The sequence below is a fragment of the Panicum virgatum genome, chromosome 1K, assembly GCF_016808335.1.
Source record: "Panicum virgatum strain AP13 chromosome 1K, P.virgatum_v5, whole genome shotgun sequence".
Classification (NCBI taxonomy): Eukaryota; Viridiplantae; Streptophyta; class Magnoliopsida; order Poales; family Poaceae; genus Panicum; species Panicum virgatum.
Genome location: NC_053136.1, coordinates 12,228,964 through 12,248,629, shown reverse-complemented (window position 1 = coordinate 12,248,629; position 19,666 = coordinate 12,228,964). Strand labels below are relative to the sequence as shown.

The window sequence follows — 19,666 nt, the reverse complement described above, 5'->3', positions numbered from 1 at the left end:
CTCACTCCCTCCCTCTCCCAGCCGCAGTCTCTCTCTCTCTCACGACAGCGACCCTCCACTCCGCCCCGCACGGCGGCGGCCTCTGTCCCTTCCCTCTCTCCCTCCAGTGCTCCTCACCCTCTCCCTCGCAGATCCGGCGGCCCCTTCCCCACCTGCGGTGGCGGTGGCCCCGAGCCGGTTCACGGCGCGGCGGAGGCAGCCCAGAGTGGGTTCGCGGCATGGCGGCGCTGCCCGGTGGCGGCAACCCCAAGCGGGGGCGCGGCATGGCTGCGGCAGCCCTGAGCGGGGGCACCGCGCGGCGAAGGCTGCACCGAGCGGGAGCAGATGGCACGGCGGGCGGCCCCTGTGCGGCGAGCTGCCCTGGCACGGCGGCCAGCGCAGCGGGCTGCCCCTGCACTGGCCCTCGGACTCGGTGAGTACGAGCGGATGCGGCGGGCGGCAGCAGTGACCGGCGGCCGATGGCGCACATAGCAGCTCAGAAGGGCTCGACGGGCTTTTCTTTTTTTTGTTTGATTAACGACCTCGGTTAATGTCACAATTAATCGTGGCGATAGCTCCGAGGCGGTTGCAAAAACCGCCTCGGTTAATACTTTTTGTCTGTCTCGGTAAATTTTTTTTGTAATAGTGACAAGCAGCTCTTGTAATGATAAACCAGATTGTCATGCCTCCCTCTGTTTCTCTTGCGATCGACAAGCTCGGTCATGATGGAATGGAAAGGCGTGGCATGCAGATGATGGCCACACAAGGGTGCAAATTAGTGATCCTTAGGTAGATGCACCTAAAGATCACTTATTTATTTGCACCCCTAAAATATCTCACACGCATCATCTACAAATTTTTTTTGTAATTTGTTTGGAAAAGAAAGCTCATTTTTCATACACGTTCTTATTCGTGTCGCCTCCCTGAAAAATAATCATGAATCGACCACGTACGTACAAACTTACAAGCTCGGACCGGACCGTCGTCGCCACCGTGTATATGGTACAAGGAAAGAATGCAACCAAACCAAAAGCAGCCGCAGTGGCCAGGCCATGCATGCATGCAGCGCGCGTTCGATGTGTCACGGCACGCTGGGCCCCACCCACACCTTTCGTGACTCGTCCCCCCCCCCCCCCCCCCCCCCCCCCCCCGACAGCGCCGCTCCACCCACCAAATCCCACCTCAATCATCACCGTCTCCGACCATCAGCCGCCGCCGCTCCCTTCCAACGCACTCCACACTTTCCCCCACGCACTCCTCTTAGCTGGCCATGTCGGCGACCCCCATCCTCAGTTGGGCTTCCGGCAGTTGGCGCGGACCTCGCCGCTGGACCCCGTGAGCGGGCTGATGTTCCCCATCTTGACCATGGCCGCGGCGAAGTCCCGCGCGAAGGCGGCGCCGTTGCGCGCGTACTGCGCCGTGACGCCGTCCACCTGGCCGCCGCCGAAGAGCTCCTGGTCGGAGTGGAGCAGGCCGAACTGGGCCACGACGTTGCGGAAGTAGCCGTTGTCGAAGCGCACGGGGCTCAGCGCGTCCAGCGGCGCCAGGTTGCCGTCGGCGGCGCCGCCGCCCTGCGGCGGGCAGATCTGCCGCCGCTTCGCCGCGAACCCGGCGCTGATGTTGGTGTCGTTGTACACGCGCGACCGGAAGCTCGCGCACCGCGCCGACCCCACGGTGTGCGCGCCCGAGAGCGCCACCAGGTCGCGCGCGTCCAGGCCCTTGGACGCGAACGCCGACACCAGCGCCGCCGCGCTCGAGGACGGGGAGGGCAGGTTGCTGTTCGCCGCCGCCTGGCTCGCCGTGCGCGTGTCGCGCCGCCCCAGCGGCACCGCCCACGTCGGGCCGCTCAGCTGCATGCGTGCATTGCATTGGTTGGTAAGCACATGGAATGGAACCAAATTCAAATTCCAAACGTGAACTGATGATCAAATTGTGCATGAACGACTGCGCAAATTTTTTTTTGTTTTATTATTCGCATGAGGTTGCAGGCAGGCATTGGAGTATTTGATCTGATGCATGCTTGGAGAAATCTCGAGTGCCATGTCATGGACTGCAACTTGCTTGGTACTGTGCCACGGAACAGCTACTAGGAACAGTGGGCACATGCTCAGCGGGCGTTCGGCGACAAACCGGCCCGAGCGGTTGGTGAAGAAGGCTGGCTCTGGCTGGCCCCCCATGCCGCCCGGATCGAGCATGTTTGAGGGGACCGACCGATCGAGTCCATGTCGAGTGCGTGCACGGTGAAGTGAAGTAAAGTGAAGTGAGCAATGCAAGATGATCGAGCTCAATGCATGTTTTACCGGTCGACAAGCATGCATGGTGATTGGTGGCAGCAGGTGGTACGGGTGTCGGCAGGTGGTGCTGTACCTGTACTAGACTAGTGCTACTACTACTGCTTTCTACTCCAGTGTACGAGTACTAGTAAGTTCACCGACCAGGTTGACGCCGTCGCGGGCGGCGAGGGCGAGGATGTCGGCGCAGGAGACGACGCCGGGGCAGGCGGCCTCGACCTGGGACTTGATGGCGTCGATGACCTCGTAGCCGCGGAGGGAGTTGGCGTTAGGCCCGGCGTTTTTCTCCCCCGTCAGCGTCGCCGAGTCGTCCAGCAGCACCGACGCGTCGCACCCCTGCAAGCAAGCAAAAGGGAAACGCACGCACGCGCCGCGGCGGCAGGCGTCAGCGTCGCATTCAGATCACGCCGGCAGCTGCAACCGCGCGAATTGAGTGGGCATGCAGCTGGGCGACGGCGACGTGATACGGACCTGGACGAAGCAGTCGTGGAAGAAGAGGCGGAGGATGGAGGCCCCCATCCGCGGCTCCTGCTGCACGGCGGCGGCCATCCCGGCGCGCACGATGGACTGCAGCCTCGGGCAGCTCCCGTCGTAGAACGTCGGCGTCAGCTGCGCCGCCGCGCCGAGCGCCAGCGCCAGCACGCACGCCACGGCCGCCGCCCGCCTCAACGCCGCCATGGATAGCCGCCGCCTCTGCTTCCTCGACTCGGGGGAAGGAACGAGATCGATCAATCTATCGATCGGTCGATCGAGGTAGTAGGGCTACTAGCTGCTAGCTACAGCCAGTACGCTGCCGCTTCAATTCCGAGCTGGTGCCGAGCCAGCACGGCGCCCCCTGAGCTATATAGTGGCCAGGCCAGTGGCCGCGCGCGCGGTGGTTACACGTACCCGTGGGGTGTTGGCACGGAACAGAGCAGACATGAGCCACCGAGTTTCTCCCGCCCGTGACCGAGTGGCGCCCCGCACGGATCAATTTGCTCATCAGTTATTAAACACTTGGACCGCTAGCTGGACCGACGACGACCCTATCGATCGGTCGATCCTCCTGCTGCAAGTGCAAGCTGATTCGAGTCACTAACTGCCTTGCCTTGCCTAGTACAAGCTAGCAAAGTATGGATGCGTTCATGTGCCGGCAGCGGCGTGTGTTTACGGCGGCGTTCGGTAACGCGGATGATGACGGGCGGCCGGCGACGACGGCCGGCGTACCGGACGAGCTGGGGCCTGGGGGACACACCTAGCAGGCATAGCAGGGCGGAAGTGGGCATTGCTGCGTCGCCCGGCCCCGGCCCCTGTGGGCGTGTGCCCGACTGTCGTCGATGACCTTTTGGGACCCGGTCCCGGCCGGGCCGGGGACGTGTCGCCATCGGCCAGCGAATGCCAAGCATCGTCTCGCGCCATACCGATGGCGTACAAGAGCCGCGTAGGAACGTGCGTACGCGTAGCTTGGGCGTATGCGCACGCGTGTGTTGCGCCGTGATAGCTCGTAGTATAGACCACTTGTTTTGTCAAGATGCGGTGCTAGGGTGTGAAGAGTGTACAGATACGGCGTCGAGAGGAAGGGGTACGGTGGATGACGAACAGCGTAGGGCAAACCAAATAATGACAGCGGTAAAGGTATGAAAAGAACAAATGCGATTGGAACAGGATAATAAACTAACTGTAAATTGTAACTCATAGTAGGCGCAGTATCGAAATTAAGCTTAATTTTATTGTCTTAAGATCATCTCGAATCTTTTGATGCCCCCCTGTTTCCTTTTTTTTCTTCTTTGGGCCGGGACCACCTATTCATTTTTTTTTGCAAAACGCAGACGACACGTACACTTACCACTATGAGCGGGCAGATTCTCGAGATTCATGAAGTCACTACTGGCGCCTCGCTATCGACGGGCACGTCGCCTACCACTGAAAGAATACCGCCGGTTAAATCCAAGAATAAATTCAGAAAAATACAAGCACTAGTGCCGAGTCAAGGACTCAAACTCTAGTGGGCAAGTTTCCACAATAAACTCTACCAGCTGAGCTACGCTTAGTTCGCGGACCCATTTCATGAGTGAAATAATCTGCCGCTTTTATGACCACTGGGTTAGCAGTCCGACAACTTGGATTCATCCCTTGAACGTGAAATAAAATTGGAAACATTTTATTTATTTGTCATCTTGGAAAAAATCATATATTAATATAGGATAATTGAAAAGCATACATAGGATTACTTCTTCTGTGAGTAACCTAAATGCGAAAATTTAGGGTTGGTTGGATATTTTAGGTTTTTTTATAATGATGGGGGTGGATAATTTAGATGTAGATTTAGGAGGTCCTGTTGTTCGTAATGTTAGATGTGGGTATTTTAGATGCAAACTTAGAGGTTACTTTAGGCTACTTGGAACATCGTCTTTTGTTGAAAATATTGTGCTGTTTCCTACAGGAAAAAAATTATTAAACAACTGATGCCTTTATTGTGGGTGTTCTCACTTAATTAGGAGTTCATCTGGCTTGTGATTCACGTTATTGGCATTCAGCAAAGCAAGATAAAGAGAGGCAGTGATCCTGTTTTACTCTGCCAAGCTAATAATTTGTCCCTAAAACATGCAGCTGCAAGTGGACAAAGTTCACGTGCACGCTTATCAGTAGCCAAATATTCTGGACCGACGGTTGTCGGGGGATAAACACAAAGGAGAAAACATACATCCATGCAAAAAACAATAATTTCCCTGCCAAATCAAATTCCAATGATTTCTGCCTGCTCGTCGAGATTCAGTAGCACGGCATTGTCGATTGGGTGCGTGGGTGTAGAAAAAACAATGAACAGAACGTACTCATATATATCAAAGAACGTAGTATCATCATGTAAACCAAAGGAGAAGGAGCTTTAATCATCCGGCCGGATCGACCAAAACTCTAAAGTCGGCGACACCTCGAGTTGGCTGCTGCTGGTAACTAGCATCTAAAAATCACAATCATTCGAATTGCCAATCATGGCTGCGTGGGACGTACGATCGAGTCTGCATCTATCGGCAATGCTGAACTGGAGCCGATGCGCTAGCTGCACTGCATCCACGGCAGGAGCAGATAAAACTAGGCATATAATCGCAGGGTTCTGGAGTCCCTGGGCCCTCTACAGTCGTAGGTGGTTGGTGTGCTCCTCTCTCCTTTGCTGGAAAGATCGACGATGTGCGTGGTTCCCTTGTGCGAGAGGAAAGAGACACAGAGAACGCGAGCAAAAAATAGGTCGATGTTTCAGATGAGTAACCGGCCTATTTTTGTCCCTCATGAGAATGCTAGCTTTCGCCTCAGTATGGCATGCACATCATGTAGAACTTCTGAAATCGCTCATGATCGAGCAAGCATTCAGTAGATTGAGAGGTCAATGCAATGTTGTGCTCACACGCTGTTAATAACTCAGGAGAGAGAAGGACCGCCACCTCTGTGGATGTAGCAACAATGAGTTCAACCCGAGTGGGAAGTTTCAATTCCTAATTGCAAAATTTTATTTGTATCTCCTTCTGAAAATCTGAATGTGCTAGCTAACACGTCAAAAATCTGAAACCCAAGTGGAAGTTTCTCACCCTCAGTTCAATGCAATGTGGACTCAAAAGTTTCGTTACTATATAAATATATTGTGAATAAATCCAAAAGGTGCCAAAACATTTCCACACAGAAAAACAGCAAATGTTAGCTGGCCTAAGTACTCAACCACATTTAAATTAAAAGTACATAACTCTCTGTTTATTCCAATAATATCCAACCACTAGCTAAGTGAGAATATCCCCCCCCCCCTTGCAAAAGGCATATGTACAACCACTACATTCCTAGTTCTCTTTTTCTTTCTTTCTTTCTTACTTTCTTTCTGAAATGTTCTTAGTTTTCTTTTCAATTGAGGCTGTGTTTAGATCCGTAAAATAGTGGTAAAAAGAGTCATATCGGACACTGTAGCACATTGTAGTATTTTTCGTTTGTTTGTGGTAATTGTTGTCCTATCATGACCTAACTAGGCTCAAAAGATTCGTCTTGTCGTGTACATCAAAACTATACAATTAGTTTTTTTATTTACTTACATTTAATGCTCCATGCATAAGGCAAAAAATTTGATGTGATAGGTGAATAGTGAAATTTAAAGAGAGAAATTTTGGAACTAAACACAGCCTGAGTATACTAGTTAGGTAGGCACAGGGTGTGTGTGTGGCCTACCCCTGTGCCCTGCCCTACCCCCAAACACACACTTTTGGAGGGGCTGACCTGACCTGACTGGCGCCAATCCATCAAGCGGCCAGTGCTGACCTGCAGACCGGCGTCCAGCGGGAGGATGCCGTACGTACCCCCCGCATCCAACGGCGAATGATTGGCTTGGAGAGAGAGGATATCGATGGGGGGTTTTGCTTTTGCAGCCGCTGGTTGGGATTGGGCTGGCGCTATCGCTATCATCCTCTCCCCCATGGCCATGTGAGCTGTTGCTGTGAATAATCAGGCTGCGATTAGACTAGCTGGGTCGTTAATCATGAAGCGCATCTCATGCTTGACCTCCTTTTAAGCTCCACTATCCCTGCTTTTCCGAGGCTAATTGGGACAAGTTGAAGGTCATTGTGGCAATTTGAAGCTAGCCAACGGCTGCTGCAACTAAGATTAGAGCAAGAGTACAACAATGGGCTATATGCCCAACGCCGGAGCACAATTGGTAACATGAAGGAGAGCGAGAAGACATGATCTCAGCTCAAGATCTATCTTCTAGCTCTATATTCGCACTCCTATATATGCATGTGAAAGTGAAACCAAGTGCGAGAGACAAGGAAAGAGATCATTATTGTTGTAAGTTATCTCTTATTATCGTATCGGCACTAAAGAGACGTACTACCTCGATTCAAGTAAAGTTGACATTTCGCATGATTAAAAAAATGTACCACAACCTAAGATACAAAGATAAGTATACGGGAGGTGGTATCTTTCAAAAAGAGAAAGTGCTCACCAGCGATCTAATCCGCGTGCCATTGTCAATAACAATCAAGCGGTTCAGCGGGGATGTATGGTTACAAAGAATCACGATGATGTGGTAGATGATCTAATTAAGGAGCACCATACCAGTGTAATATGCTAAACACCACAACCCCCCAAATGCCGACTACAATTTGCTCGGCAAAGATTGAATCAGCGTCTGACCATCAGTCGCTATAGATACTTATAGCGACTAACGTCTTTGGTCGTTGAAAGTGGCATCGCTATAACCTTATATCGACGGACAGCCCTATACCGACTGATTATTGGATGCTAGAGCGAGAAATACCGGCAGACATACATATACCGACTGACGTCTGACTGGCAGTTCATTGAGAACTTATAGCAACCAACTGTGTGTCGCTAATGATCGAGTTTTAGCGACTCACGTCTGATACTAATCTAGTGTTGTGGTATATAGTGTAAATATTGTTCATCTATACATTGATCGAGTGATTCACCATTTGGAAGCAAATTGACAAGAAAATATATACACTATACCACAGTTGTCTTGAATACTTATAGTGATTACACTGTTGTCGGTGTATATAATAAGTCACTTTTATCGACTGATCATCACTTGGTTATCTTGAATTTCTGACTAGGATGGCACTTGCAACAACCGACAATATCCATGATAACTGATTTTTACCAACTAGTATCTGACGACTCTAATTTAGTGTTGTAGTATAGTGACATCGTGACAGATTGACAGTTGGCAGTACACTGTACAGCGGCCATAGCTAGGAGCCCTAGGACTAATCAAACACAAAATGATGACCCTGCTGTGGATCTGTAACAGGTCTCCTGCAACTGTCTTGGTAGAGAAAGAAGAGGCCAAGGCAGAGTGCGCTGGCTCGACCATGCCCCCCTGAGGTCCTGACAGAGACCCCGGCGTGCGGTACGTGCGTGAAACGCTAGCTGCTGGTGCCCGTTTGACGTTTCCTGGCCTCTATCTTCTCGCCGCAACACACGCATGGCTCCCGACCTGACGAAGCTAGCAGCAGACGCCATGGTTCCCAAAAAAAAAAGCAGCAGACGCCATGGATGAGCATGCGTGCGTGCGTGCATGTTGCAGCAAATAGCCATGGATAAACATGCATGAGGACCGATGCTGCAGAGAGCAGTTGCGTTTCTCGATCAACTTGGATTCGTATTAGCTGGTGGCGGAGTGGAACGTACGACCCTGCATGCAGATGCAGCGCATCGCGGCACGGCACATGGGTGGCTTGGAGCCTTGTGGCCCGGCCGAGCGAAGACGACGAAGCAGACGATCTGTGACCGGACCATGCCCTGCACTGTGTACATTTCAATAAGGCCGTGTGAAGACGACGAAGCAGACGATCTGTGACCGCACCATGCCCTGCACTGTGTACATTTCAATTTCAATAAGACCGTGTTTAGATGTTTTGTAAAAAAAATTTACGATGGAATCTTACTAATTTGAAGTACTAAATGAAGTCTATTTACAAAATTTTTTGTATAGATGAGTTGTAAATCGCGAGACGAATCTAATGATACTAATTAATCCATGATTAATTAATAATTAATGGATGGTTACTGTAGCATCACTGTTGCAGATCATGGATTAAGTATGCTCATTAGATTTGTCTCGCGATTTACAACTCATTCATGCAAAAAGTTTTATAAATAGATTTCATTTAGTACTCCATGCATGTGTCGAAATATTTGATGTGACGTTTTTTGCGTTTACAGAGAGTTTATGGGGCGGGAACTAAACAAAACAGGCCTAAGCTTCTTCCCGGCCAGAGTACGGCCGGCCAGACCTTAATTTGCTCAAGGTTCCCACAAGTTGAGGATGGCGAGATTAACGAGGACACGGCAGAGGTCTTGCTGGGAGGAAGTACTTTCTAGCTAGTTGTTAGTGAATTCCCAATGGCGAATGGTCTGGCCAAGTGGCCATGGTGTGCATGCAGAGGGAAGGTGGCTGGGCCGGGGTTAGTTGCAGGTCCCTGTGTCTCATTGCGGTAGCTTAGCAAGGGGATGCTTTCTGCTTTGGGCCATGTTTAGATGTTTTGCAAAAAAAAATTTACGATCGAATATTGCTAATTTGAAGTACTAAATGAAGTCTATTTACAAAACTTGCTCATTAGATTTGTCTCGCGATTTACAGCCCATCCATGCAAAAAGTTTTGTAAATAGACTTCATTTAGTACTCTATGCATGTGTCGAAACATTCGATGTGATTTTTTTGTGTTTACGGGATTTACGGATCGTGATCTAAACAGGGCCTTGGTTTGGTTAGTTGTGGGGGAATCTTTTACCATGTGCCTAAAGGGGACCTTTGTCGCATTAGGTGAAGTATCTTCCTTCTTGTCCGCAAATCTCAAGTAAGTACGCACAACAAGTTACTAATTTTGTATGTATAGCATGTGCACCATGCAGGTCTAGTGGTGGCTTACATTAAATCAAAGTGATCCTGGCCTGAAGGATAGTCACAAATCTCAAGGAAAGACGTCCTCGATCGTTCATTTAACTAAAGATCTACAAAGTATAATTCTTTTTTTTAATTATAAAGTACAACTCAAACACTCACAACGCACGCACACTCATACTCCTATGAACACACGTACACAAATCCTACCTCTATGAGCATCTTCGATGACTGAGCCGGCAAATTCTCGAGATTGACGAAGTCACCACATGCGTCTCACTGTCGACGGTAACGTTGCCTACCACTTAATGCACAACGCCGTTAAATCCCAGAATATTCGCTCCTATGGAGAGTCGAACCCGGGACCTCATGTGCTACCGAGGCTCTTATAATCACTAGGCTACAGGCCCTTTCGCTACAAAGTATAATCCTTGGCAAAGGTATAATCCACTTTGTGCTTAATTTGCTATAAAACAAGTTGCCAAAGTTCATGCATGACATTTGACAAAAATTAGATGGATTGGACTTTCTTATTATATACTCCTTACATTTTTTAGCATTGTTCGTTATCCTTACATTAATTTGGAAAGAGCTATGATGATGTAGTAATGATCGAAGGCCAAGCACATTTTAAGATGCATATACCTTGTTTTTCAAGAAGAATTTTTATGCCCCCATATGCATTTTTCTATAAGATTTTTTTCATGCTCTCATTCACCCCTCCTGTAGCCATCATTTCTCCCGGTCCTTGACGAAGCATAAGCTTTTATCAACTTTTAGTAAAAGCAAATTATATAGGTGCTTTTGTTAAATTCTTTAAGACCTCTAGGAGTAGATCGAAGGGATTTTCTATACTGTGAGACAGACCTTGTCACTCTTATTGCCGCCCATGACTCCGGCGCCATCACGTTCGTTGATGGAGACTGTGCATGGGTAGCGGCGGGCGGTGTAGAAGTGGCGGTGTCGTCTCGTCGGCGGTGTCAGCGTGGTGCAGGGGCGGCGGGCTTCCCGTCGCTTCAGCGCCTCGCGGAGATCGGATCGCGACTAGAGTAATCGGTGGGGAAATTGGGCGGCGGTGAACCTCGTCATACGTGCCGCTGTCTCCACCTTTCTCTTTTATATGGCGCTGCGCGACGGGAGCCCACCAACCGTGTTGGGCTGGGCATCCCCGATCAGGACGCGAATCAAGGACTCAGTTCACCATTGGACCAACTGACGGAGATCAATACTAACAGCTTTATCCATCCTTTTCTTTTGTAACGTATGTGTATATCTAGCAAGCAGACAAATTAAATGACGGGACGGAAACCTGACCTTGCGAGTTCTGATATTCACAAAATTATATTTGTTAAGGCATGCTATTTGTTAACTAATAACTATAAAAAGAGGGAAAGAAATTTATATGAACATTTATCAATTCATGCTCGGAAGGGACACCAGAAGAAAGGAGGGGAAATCATTGAAACAGCTCCTCGTTGCATTTCCGCATCTCACATGTACATCTTGCTTGCCGCTAGCAAGGCTGGGAAAACCTGCATGCCCTGCAGCAGAGGCTCTCCAGCGAGAGTGCTCACTGACAGTCAGCTTCGGCAATCGGCAGCAAGTCTCCAAGCGGCACATCAATGTGCTGCATCAGCGGGGGAATTGTCAAGGAAGGCAGCTGCAAATCAATGCTCGGAGAGCCGGAGCAGATTCAGGCCGAGGCCGGCCTGGCGCGGCCTGCGCTTCTTGCAATCTTGCTTGCTCCTACAGGGGACTTGCTCCTTCAGTTCAGGGCTGCTCTCAGCTGCAACCAACGCGAATGATTGGGCTCTGCTGGTCCCGTCAGGACTTTTGCCTCGAGGACAAGTCGCACACACAGACAGCCGGAGTTGCTCTGTTTCCACGATCCAGCCTCCAGGGCGGAGGATAATCGACCGGCGTCTCGGTCGCCATTAATGGCGTCACGAGAAATGGAATCCAGTGCCCTCCCAATGCCAATCGTCAGAAAGATCTTTTGATTCAGCACGCAGGAGATTGTATCCGTTTTTTTTTCTCGAGAGAAAAAAAACATGAGTAAGTTGAAGTGAAATGTTTTCAAATGAAGAATCCGATGACAAAATATGGTGAACCGCAGGTGAGATATTTTTGAGTGAAGAATGTGGTGAAAAAAAATGCATGGATGCAAGTTAAGCATCCATCAGTCTACGGGCTAGTATTTAAATAGACATAGGTTTATAAGAAAATCATGGATAAATTTAGGACCACGCATGTAATTGTTTTACTCCCTATATTTTTTGTCTTATAGTGGATTATTCTTGAATAGGAGTATGTTGTATCAGAAAAAAAATCGACATGTTCGAATTAGGACAAATCTAAAAGTAGATGTACTTTTGGGATAGAGGGAGTAGTAATTGATTGGAACTAGCAAACTTTGATTATTTTTTATTAAAAGAAGATTGCATTGTGTTAGAATGAAGAGAGTACGATTTTTTTTATGGCAGAAGAGAGTACGATTTAATATAAAAGTTGAAACAACTTATGTAGAAATTTTGACGGACCAGCAGGCAGGCTGGATATGGGGCTTATTTTTCCCCCCTTCGACGAAAGAGAGGCTGGATCCGGTGGCCTGGAACACTCCGTTTCGGCCCAACAACACCAGCCCGCGAATCTCGCGCAGGAAGCCTTTGCCGGCTACGGATCGCCCACAACGTGTATGCGCTGATGGAGCGGCAGCGACCTGGTACAAGAAGATGATGAGATTGATTGATTGACATGGTTAAAAGTGCTCATAGGTTACTCCAAGTGAAAATCCTGAGTGAAAACCCCTGAAAACTAACTTTGTGTTACTTGGGTGATCAAGTGTTGACTTGGTGGACCAAGTAGAGCAATTAATATAGGATTTGGGCTTTTCTGGCCCAGACTAGTTTGACCGGTCTAGGTGTCCGGTCTGAGTATAATGGCTAGTAGTTTGAACAGACCGGTCTGATCGGTCTGTACTGATAGTTACAACGACTAGTTTTTAGAAGTGGGGTATTTATACCCCTCAGCTCCTTTTGTGTGGGCTGCTGGTGCTCTGACCTTTCTTGAGCTCTTAGAAGCATTATTTTGACCAACTAGCTCCCCCCAACACTCTTTTGTGAGTTAAGTCATCTAGATTGCATACCTTTAGATTGGGTTAAGAGATTGAGCAAGTGTGAGATTGATGAGCATTGTGAGAGCTGCAATTTGAGCAGCAAATGAGCAACTATAGCTTGAGCACTCGAGATTTGTCAAAGCTTTCAAAGTTCGCATTTGTTACTCTTGGAGGATTGCCTCCTAGACGGCTAGGCGTCGCCGGCTAGCTCCTAACGTTGTGGTGAGCAGTGTCAAGTCTGTGCGGGCGTGATCTTGCCCCATTGGTGGAAATGATCAAAATAGTGGAATCGAGGAAGTGGTTGAAAGAGACCCAACTCAAGAGATCGAGTTGAAAGAGACACACCCCACGAGTTCGTTAACGTAGACGTACGATTCACGGTGGTGAATCTGATCTTCGGGAAATAAATCTTTGTGTCTCTTTTGTGGTTTGCCTCACTACTTTTAGTTCTGGCATTTATTTTATAATTTCACATCGATCTATTTTGGTGTGTTGTTTCTGTGTGTGCAGAGACTTGCAATACATTCATAATCACCTGCAGAAACACTACATCAAGTTGTATTAGTGCTAGAGCTCGAGGAGGGAAGAAAACTCTAATATTTGTGCAAGTTTTGCGTAGGACCGGTCTGACCGGTCACTCCAATCGGTCTGACCGATTGCCTATTCTGCTTAGCGTCTAAGTGTTAGACCTGTCTGACCTGTCACTGTGCTGACAGTTTGATTTAGGTATTGTAATTTGTAGAATTTGTTAAAACGCTTATTTACTCTCTCTAGGCGACATCCAAAATCCTTTCACTCACTCAACAAAAGAGAAATTTAACTCACGCTTTAGCAACAATTCCATAACCCGGCGGCACTAAACTAGAAATCTCCATCATCATTAATCCTAAACAACATCCAAGTCCCTTGAAATACAACCCCCCTTCAGGAGGTTCCTCCACGTCAGCTTTCACACCCACCTGGACACCATTGATGAGGCTGCGAACGGTAAACCTGTGACGCCCTTCCGTTTTTTATTTTCATCAGACCGGTGGGCCCACTGGCCGATGCGAGGGAAAAGCCGTTCTGCAAGGGAGATCCCAAGTGCCAGCCGGACTGACACATTGACCATGTCCCCCTCCCCCACCACTGCAAAACCCCGTTCTTCCACCCCATACTCCTTCGAATTGCAAGAACATCCATTTGGGGACGCAAATGCAAAATATCGCAGAGGCATCGACGCTGGCGCGGAATTCGCGAAACTGCCGGTGCTCGTCCGGCGCCTCCTTCCCCGTAGCAGCGTAGTGGGTGGCGGAGGACGGGAATAAAAAACAAGGGGGAAAAAAGGCGAGGGGCGGGTCTCATGGCGCTAGCCTAGCCGCCTCCCCAACCTCCTCACCGAGGAGAGAGAGAGGACAGAGGAGAGAGAGAGAGAGAGAGGAGGTTCCATTTCCGCGTCGTCTCCGCCCGCAGCCCCACCCTCCACATGGCCGCGCCGCCGGGTGGGGCCCACGCCGCCGGCGCCGCGGACCCGATGCAGGTGGACCAGCCGCGCCCCGCCGCCGCCGCCGCAGCAGCGACCGCCCCCGCGGACGCCAAGGTGAGCGATTCTCCTCCGCCGCGGGCCGGTGGTTCCGGCGGCCAGGAGCGGTTGCGCCGGGGCCGTCGGATCTCTCTGTCTGAGCCCGCGTTTGTTTTTTTTCCCCTCTTGCTATCTGGTGGTTCCCGCGTTCGATCCGCGCGTAGATCTGCGCCGCGCGCGGCGAGGGTAGGGGGTGGCCGCGTCCCCCCATCGCTCGCGCGCGATTCCTCCTCTTGCGATTAGGGAGGTGGAGGTGGAGGCGCGTTGCTTGCCAGGGAGGACATGCACTGCCTTCCTTCCGTCTGGTCTTTGCGTGCGCGCTATGCAAGCTTCTCGACGCCTTCTTCCGCCAGACCGGTTGGCTTGGCATGCCGGCTTGGGGCATCTTTGCAAGTTTTTCTTCCTGTACTGCTGTAAACTTACTATACCTAATCATGACTTGGGTGTTCAAAATGGAGGAATCGAACTAGTTGATTCTCTTTCTTTTTTTTTGAGCTGAGTACCGCCGTTAATCTTACTCTTATTGCAAAAGTGTGGTGAGATGACATGTGGCGAAGTTCTGATGTATGCTTTGTCCCGTTGGGATTCTAGCAAGCCTAGTTTGCATGAGGTTAGCTATAGTGCGGTGGGCTGTGATTGAGCGATCCCTCTGCTAGTCTGCTTTGTGACCATTGGTGATGTACGCAAACTTAGGCTTTTTGAACTCTGGATACCACAAACTTGGTTGTTAATAAGTGCTTGTTTTGTGACAGCATGCCAGTTCTATGATTGAAGGGGGTGATCCAGTCACTGGTCACATAATCTCAACAATGATTGGAGGCAAGAATGGAGAGCTTAAAAGGGTAACTTTTGGACAACCTAGTAATAGCAGGACCTTATGCATACAGTGATCTGTTTCCTAACTTTGGTTGTATGCTTCTGTGCTTCGTAGACTATCAGCTACATGGCCGAGAGAGTTGTGGGAACTGGATCATTCGGAATCGTCTTCCAGGTAAAGTGATGGTTGCTTTTGCACATACTTTTTCCTTCCTGATTTTTTTTTTGTGATTGCACTGATTGTTTTTCTGTTGCATGTACATGTAGGCTAAATGTCTGGAGACTGGTGAGACTGTTGCCATTAAGAAGGTTTTACAGGACAAGCGGTACAAGAATAGGGAGCTGCAAATCATGCGATCCATGGATCACTGCAATGTCGTCTCCTTGAAGCATTGCTTCTTCTCTACCACAAGCAGGGATGAACTTTTCCTTAACTTGGTGATGGAGTTTGTTCCTGAGTCACTGTATCGTGTATTGAAGCATTACAGCAATATGAACCAGAGGATGCCGCTTATATATGTCAAGTTATACACCTACCAGGTAAAATATCACTTACATTCTTTTGGAACTTCAACTGCTCTTTATTTGAGAAAGCAACAGTAGTTTGGATGTGATTTCATTTTTTTCTTGGTCTTTTTGTGCAGATATTTCGGGGTTTAGCCTATATTCACACTGTACCTGGCGTTTGCCACAGGGATGTGAAACCTCAGAATCTTTTGGTATGCCCTTTCCCTACTTTTGAATTTGTTATCACAGTATCTTAATCCTTAATTAATCTTATATTCACTTCATTGGTTATAGGTTGATCCTTTGACTCACCAAGTGAAGATATGTGATTTTGGGAGTGCCAAAATGTTGGTAAGTAAATGCAGTATGCAGTCTTGTAGCTTTTCTACAGCTAATTTGATCAGAGTTTTTCTTTATTGTTCTAGAGAAGGTGTAGCTCAGCAGTTTGATTTGCATAATTGCATGCATCTTTTTTGGTGAAGTAGCTCCTTTTTGTTATAAAATGTTCCTATTAATTCTCAAACTTAGGATGCTAGCCTTCTTAGAGAAAATCCCTTTGAGGATGTATCTGGAGTCGGGACTCAAATTAAGCAACTGCTTGAGTTGCTTTCGAGGGATGAGAGAAGAATCCAGTGTCACACCTGAATGCCCTCGTCTTTTTCTGCTGATTTAATGCAAGCCATTTCGTGGCTTTTCAAGTTTCGTGATATGTAGAATTATATTGTTTACTCATCCTAATCCCATTTTACACAATCTGGTCAGGTCAAAGGTGAAGCGAACATATCATATATATGCTCACGTTATTACCGTGCTCCAGAGCTCATATTTGGGGCGACTGAGTACACAACATCAATTGATATCTGGTCAGCTGGATGTGTTCTTGCTGAGCTGCTTCTTGGCCAAGTTAGTTCTGTTCTCTGCTTTTCCCACAGATCTGGCTATGGTTATGTATCTATCTGAGCAGCAAACTTAGAACTAAACATCTTTCTGTTATAATGATTTTATCAGCCTCTCGTCCCTGGTGAAAGTGCTGTGGATCAGCTTGTTGAGATAATAAAGGTACTTTGTTATATTAGTTCTAAAGAAATGTACTCAGTGGTGTTTTCTTTAATTCCCATGTGTTGAATGAATTTGCTTTGGTGGCAGGTTCTTGGTACTCCAACACGCGAGGAAATCCGATGTATGAACCCGAACTACACTGAATTTAGATTCCCTCAGATCAAAGCTCATCCATGGCACAAGGTATGGGAAAATTTTATTTTATCAGCTTATTTCATTGAATGGTCTAATGATGCATAACTTGAACTGAATGCCTTTCCTGTTGCAGATTTTCCACAAGCGGATGCCTCCAGAAGCTATAGATCTCGCTTCACGTCTGCTCCAGTATTCACCTAATCTACGATGCACTGCTGTGAGTTCTTTTCTCCTTCTTGACTAATTCTAGTCAACTATAGAAGCCATCTACCTATCAATTATTGGCAAGTGTTAGTAATGACAATGCTTGTTTCTTCTTGGTTGGTCGGTCATGTTCGTCCCATCACTTTCTATTTAGCTGTTAAATGTTTCATGTGTATAAAAGCTACTATTAATGATTGGTTATGATGTCACCTTTATAGTGTTTTTCCCCATACTATCTCATGAGTGGTACAAGCCAACATGGTATGGGAAGAAAATGTTTCACTTTATGCCATCCAAAATGAATGACTTCTCAATGAGCTTTTCATCTCTTCAAATTGACGGCCACGTGTTAAAAAGGAACCAAGGAGGTCTTTGGTTGATTTATTGATGTATACAGATTTCACTAGATTACCTTGCCAGGACTCAAGAGGCTAAGAGTCTCTGGAGTTTGTTGCTCGTACTCAGCACTGCTCGTACTACTCTCGGCTGGATGTCTATTCTTTATTTAATTCCTAATTTCCTATGTTGTGAACGTCTCCCCTTTGATTAGGAAATGATAATTATTAAACTTGAAAAGATGTCTGTATGACGAGCATCTTTTTTAATTGGACAAGATGCCTAACTCCTGCTACTACTCTGTTGATTTTTTTTTGCTAATTCTTGTAATGCTGGCAGCTTGAAGCATGCACACATCCATTCTTCGATGAGTTGCGAGAACCACATGCAAGGTTGCCAAATGGTCGGCCATTCCCTCCACTCTTTAACTTTAAACAGGAAGTAAGTAGTTTCAAGACTGATACACCTTATTAATGCTTGCCATGTGCTTTTTATTTGAGAAACTAGGCAAACCATGTGGGCAAGTGTAGCTGTGTTTGACTGAAATGGTAATTTCAGCATGCAGTCAACACATTGCTCAGCTGAAAAATAAATGAATAATTATTTTCATGCCATTACAAATTTGTACAGTACCTTATTTGCCACTTTCAGTAAAACAGGTAGGGCCCATGTATCATTGACACACCGATGGCACATAAGGAAATGTCTAAAAAGTAAATACTTTTCTACATTTGAAAGATACTGACATATTTGTCTGTTAATTTGCAGCTAGCAAATGCTTCTCCTGAGCTTATCAACAGGTTGATCCCAGACCATGCTAGGCGGCATCTTGGGCTCACTTAAATCCCTGCAACTGGACCATAGGGAAGCTGTATGGTGTTTTACCTTGCGCTTCCGATGCTTCTTTGTGCCGAAGGGCAACCTGCATGTCCTCACATTTAAGATGTAGAATCTGACCATTATTGGAAAGCCAAACGTGAGCTGGTGCCAATGTGTTGCATGAGGAGAGGTGTGTTTCGCCCAGCCAGCCCTCGTCACTTGTTTTAATGCTCCATCCAATTTAGCCGAAGTAGCGGGAGGGAAGGGGGTGGTATTGTTAAGCTATTGAAGGAATCTCTACTATCGTATTACATTCTGCAATGCTAAATGTTGTAGTGCGCCTGTAAGTGTCCCGTATCCCTGGGTCAGTCAATGTAATTCTGTAAATGTTATTGATGGGAAATTATCTTGTGTTATGGTAATTATCAAGTCGTTTATCCTTGGACTCAGCTAATCTACTCACATATAACCTGTTTTGTTAGAATCAAGTAACCTTTTTTCATTGTCAACCCTTGTTGAACGTGGATCGGAATTGTTTGTAATTATTTCCGCTGCCATCATGCAAGTGGCATTTATCGGAATCTACTGTCAACAGGAGTATTTCTAAACTGTTTATGTTATGACCCTCGACGACTTGCCCTGAAAGTAGCATGAAATAGGCATGTGTCTAATGCAAGGCAGGAGAGCCAAACAAAGCTATAATGGGGAATAAAAGGCACAGGTGAGGGCGAATGGGTTCTGTCGGCTACGCGCCGTGGTCCACTGGCGATTGATTCTGTTCGTTAGCATGGTTGAGAGAAAGTACAGTAATGCCAACTAGGCAGGCTGGAAGGTCACACGTCAGAAAAAATCCTCGTTGGCAGAAAGAGAATCGAAGAGAGAGAATGATATGGGCGATTCACAAATCACCGGCTCACAGCGGGCGTATAGCATCGTGTTGTGGTTATGTGGGGTCACCATCACTGTTTCTGTGATTTCTACTCCTTCCGTCCCAAAAAGACCGTATGCGTTTGACCGCTCGTCTTATTCAACTTTCTTTTACAAATATTATCACTTTTATTATGACTTATTACATCACTAATGATATTTTAATAATATTTTATTTGTCTTATAATATACATAAAAAATTTGAATAAGACGAGCGGTCAAACGCAGTTTCTAAGAGTCAAAGAATTACAGTTTTTTTTGGGACAGAGGGAGTATTGACTTCACATCGCTTTTGGATCAAAGTGAGCATTGAATATTGGTGTAGGCTCTACCACTACCACTAATTTTTTACTGCCCAGCTGGATGACGTGGTGCTTGTTTACGCCGGCAGCCGGCTGATCCATTAGCCCTGCTCTGAGCAGGCCGCCATTTATTCGCTTCATCGCGACGCCGACACCTACACCTGCTCAGTTTTCTGTCTCAATGGCTTTTGGAGTTGATCTGTACTCCACCAAGTTGCTAAAAGCATGTCATTTTTT

At 47.6% G+C, this 19,666-nt stretch overlaps 2 protein-coding genes across 2 annotated transcripts; one reads left to right on the top strand and one right to left on the bottom strand.

Moving 5' to 3' along the window:
• Positions 1-829: 829 nt before the first annotated feature.
• On the bottom strand, positions 830-3,227 carry LOC120695322 (peroxidase P7-like). Its single transcript, XM_039978603.1, has 3 exons — positions 2,742-3,227; positions 2,415-2,606; positions 830-1,829 (listed from the first exon to the last, which is right to left on the bottom strand). The coding sequence occupies exons 1-3, from the start codon at positions 2,946-2,948 to the stop codon at positions 1,269-1,271; spliced, it is 960 nt and encodes a 319-aa protein (XP_039834537.1). The 5' UTR covers positions 2,949-3,227; the 3' UTR covers positions 830-1,268.
• A 10,818-nt stretch (positions 3,228-14,045) lies between these two features.
• On the top strand, positions 14,046-18,649 carry LOC120695281 (shaggy-related protein kinase eta-like). The gene is made up of 12 exons (XM_039978570.1): positions 14,046-14,342; positions 15,077-15,166; positions 15,256-15,315; positions 15,408-15,680; positions 15,785-15,859; positions 15,942-15,998; positions 16,410-16,550; positions 16,656-16,706; positions 16,794-16,889; positions 16,975-17,058; positions 17,721-17,822; positions 18,150-18,649. Exons 1-12 carry the CDS (start codon positions 14,229-14,231, stop codon positions 18,222-18,224), a joined length of 1,218 nt encoding a protein of 405 aa, XP_039834504.1. The 5' UTR covers positions 14,046-14,228; the 3' UTR covers positions 18,225-18,649.
• The last annotated feature ends 1,017 nt before the right edge of the window (positions 18,650-19,666 follow it).